The following is a 5,890-nucleotide window of genomic DNA, read 5'->3' on the forward strand; positions in this document are numbered from 1 at the left end:
CCAACATTTTCAATTGTCTCCCACAACGTGTTGTTACACCTCCTACAAGGACAACGGATTCTAGTTGCACCCGGGTTGTGTCTACGTGCAAACTCAATAAAATCCTCGATTCCATCCAAGTATTTGTCTGCGCATCTGTTCGGGTTCTGTATCCACCTTCTGTACATAATTCCTAAAACCAGAATCACAACACAACAATCATAACAACTTCATACAAAGTTATAATGTCACCTTATGCCTCCGGTAAGGGCCCTATCCCATTCGGGAATGCATAGTCCTGCCACGTAACCTACGGCTATATGAGATTAGATTTCGACGTGGATGAATTTCGCCAGCATCTCAATACAGTTCTTGAGGTGGCCATAGGTATAAATACCTTACGTACCACCCGAAGAACGTACCGAGATGACACCGAAATCTCCACAATCAAAACCTAATCATGTAGCCGTAGATTACGTGACAACACTATACATTACCAAACTGTCCAAATAATGGGACAATTCAAGAATTAATTGGACCATAGTCATGCTTTACGCATCCATGCACGAAATCCAACTAATCTCGAACGAGAAACTAAGTGTTACTAAAAAATAATAATAAAAGTACAAAGTTAATTTCAATTAACTTCGTACATCACACCACATTGTCCTATGACACGCATAATTTAACAACAAAATATAAATATAATTTCACAACAAAAAATATAACTATAACAAACTAAGTTCAACATAATGTAAATAATATAATATAAAATGAATAACATACCTTCTCAATCGTTCTCACAATATCAAATTACAGATGTTTATAATGGGAACAAAATTAATACCGTTAGTACGAATTTACATTAATACTTTTAAACAAACGACAAATAATATTTACCCAATGAGCGTATTGAATTCCCAACAGAGACAGCAAGCATAGCATGACAGATTTTTCAAAATTTTCTTTGCATTTCGACTATGCAATAGCGAAATGCAGATATGTAAAAGAAGAAGTTTGCGCGAAGAAGTATCTGTTTCGTCGCATAAAATAACCATTTTTCGTCGCTCAAAGACCTGCCAACATCAGAATTTTGAGCGACGAACGAGTACATCGCGCATAATATCGTCGCGCAAAACAACTTTTTCGTCGCATAAAATAACCATTTTTCATCACGCAAAGACCTGTCAACATCGAATTTTGCGCGACGAAAGAATACACTTCGTCGCGCAAACATTAAACGGCGTCGTGCAAACGCAAATTTCCGTCGCCCGAGAACTTGCCGACATCGCACTTTACGTGACGAACACATTTCCGTCGCCAAGAGTTTCCCGCCAAAAAATCTGTATCGCAGTGTTCCTGTCCACTTTTGGGCGACGAAAAGGTGACCGTCGCGCCATGGAATCTTGCGCGACGAAATATATCGTCGCGCAAATGTTTGGCGCCAAAAAATTTCCCGGGTTTTCTTCCGCACTTTGCGCGACGATTTGTTATTTTGTAGCTCAAAGTATCTTTGCGCGACAAAATTTTGCGTCGCGCAAAAGTTTGTAGTTTCGCGCGACGAATATGTTCGTCCGTCGCATCAGTGATTCTTGCGCGACGAATTTGTCTTCGTCGCGCAAATAGTAAAATGTAGTAGTGTAATATACAACAAGGATGTTAATTTCCATGAAGTTACAATCTTCTGCCAAACAATTACAACTACTTCTCACATATGTAAAGTCCAACTTGATCACCTGTAAAGTCCAAGCAGATAGTAGTATACGTTTTATCATAAAAGACCTCGTTGGTGTTAGTAGAGCCACTCACTTGTATATTAGATTTCATTTGATCAAATTTATGATAATAGTTCAATAGATGGCAGCTTGTGATAAATAACTATAATTTTTAGTTTGGTAGACCGTTTAAGTTAAGCTTGTACGAATTGTTAGGTTACTTTGGATTTCAAAATCTTAACATGATGGGAAACGACTTAGCATTTAAAAAAAATGTAGAAACAATATTCATGTGACCTAAACATAGGCCACATTACTTACAATTCATGCATACATGTACCGACAGTATTTTATAATTGTTAGAATTTGTATAGAAAAATACACTTGCATTTAGTCCCACATTAGAAGGGAGTTGGTTCCTTCCATGGTTTATAAGCACCAACACTTTAGAAATACTAAATAGAGTATGGGCATAGTGGAGGCAAAGTTGGGCCTCATCATGGTTTGGGCTTGGACTATATATATAAATTGGGTGGTGCTAGAGGCACCAACTTATCAACTCTCTAATAGAGGTGGGGCCCGCCAATACACCGGGGCCCACGCTCTATTAGAGAGTTGGTGCCTCTAGTATTTTCCATATATATTTGTGTAATAAATAAATATATAATTAATTGTCAAAAAATGGGCCTTGGGCTCTGTTGATTTAATTAATAATTTATTTTTTATTAATTAAAAATTCATTTTTTCAGATAATACCAAAATATGATATTCGAATCAGTTAAACAGTTAACATAATTGTTGGATGAAGAGGTGTCAGACCTCTATATATTGACAATACGTTCAAACCAGAAAAATACATTTGAACAGCATTATCATTCTCACATTTTTAACACTTCCTGAGAGAATTCATACCACTGTTCGCCAAAAATCAAAGCCACTGTGCTTAGACTTTGATTCAAGATAGTTTAATCCTGGTGGATAGACTCCTATCGAACTTCAAGCACAAGTGTAGAGGAGAAATATTGTCTAAAGGACATTGCAACTTTGTAGGACTCTATCTACAATTCAAGTCAGTACCCCACAATTTGTATTACCGTTGTTTTGATTCAATTCTATTTATATAAAATATATTTGGTTTGTTTTTAGGGAGTTTCACTACACCCAAAATGGGAGTTGAAATTATAAAAAAACCCAAGCACTATTTAAACATATAAACACACCCAAAACCCATCATTACACACACTCAAAACCCATTTATAAACACACCCAAAAAGTTGACTTTGGGGTTGATTTTGGGTGTGTTTCTATGTTTAAATAGTGCTTGGGTTTTTTTATAAATACATGTCTAGGATTGGGTTTATTTATAAATTTGTATTGTTTTTATTAGTCTGTTATTGTGGTTTTATTCTGATTGTTTTACAACAATAATTATTATCTAAGTTTTGTTAATCAACGACCTAAGCGAGATTTGAGAATAGAAATACTACTAGACAAATAGTTACTTGAGCTTCACATCTTATTATGCATTGGTGTTCTTTGGATGAGATGATTGAAGAACAAAGAATTTTAAGTATTGAAATTTTCTTAATTAGATTTACATTTTTAGGAGCTTTTAGTCAATTTTGATGGTGGATAGGTTCCTACACGTCGACATGATTTGTCCTTGAGCAGTTTCTTGCACGTCTGCGGTTGCTCGTTTGAAGAAGTCTCTCACTCCTCCCTTTCTACGAGCTTCGACAAAATGAAGCAATCACTAGTATTTAAAAATTCAGAAAATTCAAAAAAACAATATCAACTTTTGGATTTCTTAGTTCTGCGCTGGACTTCCTTCTCCAATTCTTGAATGCCCCCGACCTCCTCTATTTCCTACATACATCATATCAAACAATTACTACTTCATTGGAAATTAAGAACCTTTGTTTCAAAGCAAGAGAGGCTTGAATATTTAACCTTAGGTCCCAAGAACAACCCATATGGCACTCCATTCAATATGCAAGAGTGATGAAGCTATTCAAATTCACAAGAAATAATCAAAACCCAAAAAGAATGGCAATGTCAAGAACAAAAAATGGGCAAAGAAAGTCAGAGTAATTTACATAATGGGCTGCAGCAACTTTTTGTAAATAAGGGACGTCTGCGATTGGCCCAACTGGAAATCTACGGTGCACAAGACCATCATGCACAAACATGTAGGCCATCCCAAAAGTTGTTATTCCTAATCCCTGTACCCAAAACAAACAAACAAAAAAACTTGGTTAACTAACTATTTTTCTAGTTTTTCTTACATAAGAAAGTGATTGACTGATACCGGATATGAATCTACAGTACCATTGATGTTATCGATTAAGTACGGGTAAATTATTTTATATCTATATATATATAAAGCAAAAAGTAGAGAATTGTGAAATACTCAAAATATCAGAAAATACCATTGATTAATTCAAACATTAAGAATTGAAATTATTAATTAAACGAGGATAATATAGTAAATTCACATTTTTTCATATTAAAAAAATTAAAATTAAAAACAAAATCAAATAATAGTTCTTACTTTTATGGAACATAACTACCCATGTTATCTTTTCTTAATTCTAAAAATAAAAAAAATAAAAAATAAAAACCAATTGGCACATGTGTGAGCATATGCCAACGGGCTAGTCTGTGTGTATATATATATTATTTATATATTTGTGAAATACTTACAGCACCAAAACAGAGTCCTGGAAACAAACCCTTGTTGAAGAAACCATAAGAGAGAAGAGCAATTGCAGGAACAACATTGATTATGGCAAAGATATCGTTGAGCTCGAAAGGGCCATCCCTAGGTTGGTGATGAGACTGCAAATAATCAAACAAAATTAAAAGATCCTCAAAACCAATCTTCCTTGTGAAAATTTAGATTAGAATTGGAAATTATATATAAAACTGACCTCATGCATATGCCACAGTGAAGCATGCCACAAAGCTCTATGAGCCCACCTTGCCCAAAACTCCATGCCCACCTTTGAAACAAACACAAAGCAAACAATTCAAATTTTTGATCTTCCTTGGAAAACAAAGATTTCCCATAAATGAAATCGCCATGGTTTTCATAATCCATTACTTACAGCAGAGCCCACAGAGAGAGCAAATGTACCCAGCATTTCAGGAAGGATATATTCTCCAAACTGTTTGATAAAAAATTGATCAAAACCCGTGTCAAGAAAAACAACAAATACATAAAGAAATAGAATTTAATTAATTTTCATTACCTCTGTTTGCCAAGAGAATCTGTAATATACAGCCAACGCGGCAGCTGAAGTGACTCCAAGGCTGGACATGATTGCAGCAACAAGGTAGGTGTTTCTTTCTGATCTCTTTCTCTCCAATCTCTCTGCCACACGTGGCGTTATCACAGTCCACCTCTCTGTGTTCGTCTCTTCTAAGGCTTTGATCTTAACTTGTAGTTTATGATCCTTCTCTGTTTTCTTTTCCATAACCAAACGCAGAACATTCCATCTCTTCTTCTTCAGGTGGGTTGCTGTTGAGGAAGCTAAAACAGAAGAGGGGGTTGTTTTGGAGATGGGTTTTCGAGCAAGTGAAGTTTTTTGGCCGAAATTGTATGTGACAGTGACTGAGGAAGCAGCCATGGGAGAAAAGCTCCAAGCTTTGAGTTCAAAAAGCAAACAGCTTGGCAATGAAAGAAAGATAGAAGCTTGAATTTACAAGGGTTGAGGAAATTATGGGAAATGGACAAAAGGAAGTTTAGGTGAACAGGACAGGGGCATATGAGGCAGCTTCAGCCATTTTAAATGGCTGAGTTTTTTCTCTGAAGGGACTTTCTGTTTCTGGGCAGTCATGGGGCCAAGCGTTGAAGGGTGCTATAGTGTTTGTTGCTTTGGGTGCAAAAACTCTTTTATTTGCTAAATTACACTTTTTTTTTGTAATTAAATATTGGTAGTTCTTGACTTTCATGTTTTTTTTTTCTTTAACTTCCTAAAACCACTTTAAAACATATTTCACAATCTTCTCTCCATGTATTTTTTTTGGGTCGAACAATCTTCTCTCCATGTGTTTTTAGTGGTTTGAGAGTGTTTTAGAAAAAAAAAGAAAAAAAAATGTATGCAATAATCTAATTGAACCATTTTAGAGTGTAAGGATGGAGAGGTTCTTTCAATCAAACACATTTTTGGTAAACAAAATTGAGATTCTTGCTC

The 5,890-nt window shown here is 35.5% G+C and overlaps 1 protein-coding gene across 2 annotated transcripts; it reads right to left on the reverse strand.

The window, feature by feature from the left end:
* Positions 1–3,243: 3,243 nt before the first annotated feature.
* LOC103337559 (beta-carotene 3-hydroxylase 1, chloroplastic-like) lies at positions 3,244–5,547 on the reverse strand. 2 transcript variants are annotated; one of them, XM_008240722.3, is made up of 7 exons: positions 4,946–5,545; positions 4,802–4,861; positions 4,625–4,696; positions 4,398–4,532; positions 3,791–3,916; positions 3,645–3,701; positions 3,244–3,560 (listed from the first exon to the last, which is right to left on the reverse strand). In XM_008240722.3, exons 1-7 carry the CDS (start codon positions 5,321–5,323, stop codon positions 3,486–3,488), a joined length of 903 nt encoding a protein of 300 aa, XP_008238944.2. In that variant the 5' UTR covers positions 5,324–5,545; the 3' UTR covers positions 3,244–3,485. The 2 variants fall into 2 exon arrangements, with proteins under 2 accessions (XP_008238944.2, XP_088897826.1); XM_089041700.1 differs by lacking the exon at positions 3,645–3,701 and having other exon boundaries at positions 4,946–5,547.
* Positions 5,548–5,890: the final 343 nt, after the last annotated feature.

This window comes from Prunus mume, linkage group LG7 (genome assembly GCF_029339155.1).
Source record: "Prunus mume cultivar Tortuosa linkage group LG7, ASM2933915v1, whole genome shotgun sequence".
NCBI classification, from domain to species: Eukaryota; Viridiplantae; Streptophyta; class Magnoliopsida; order Rosales; family Rosaceae; genus Prunus; species Prunus mume.

What these genes read in the sequence shown, in the direction of transcription:
- LOC103337559 (XM_008240722.3), bottom strand. Translation starts at nt 5,323, where the DNA reads ATGGCTGCTTCCTCAGTCACTGTCACATACAATTTCGGCCAAAAAACT. An exon ending in GATTCTCTTGGCAAACAGAG is followed by an intron (nt 4,862 to 4,945) that starts GTAATGAAAATT and finishes TTTATCAAACAG; the next exon opens with TTTGGAGAATATATCCTTCC. An exon ending in CACTGTGGCATATGCATGAG is followed by an intron (nt 4,533 to 4,624) that starts GTCAGTTTTATA and finishes GATTATTTGCAG; the next exon opens with TCTCATCACCAACCTAGGGA.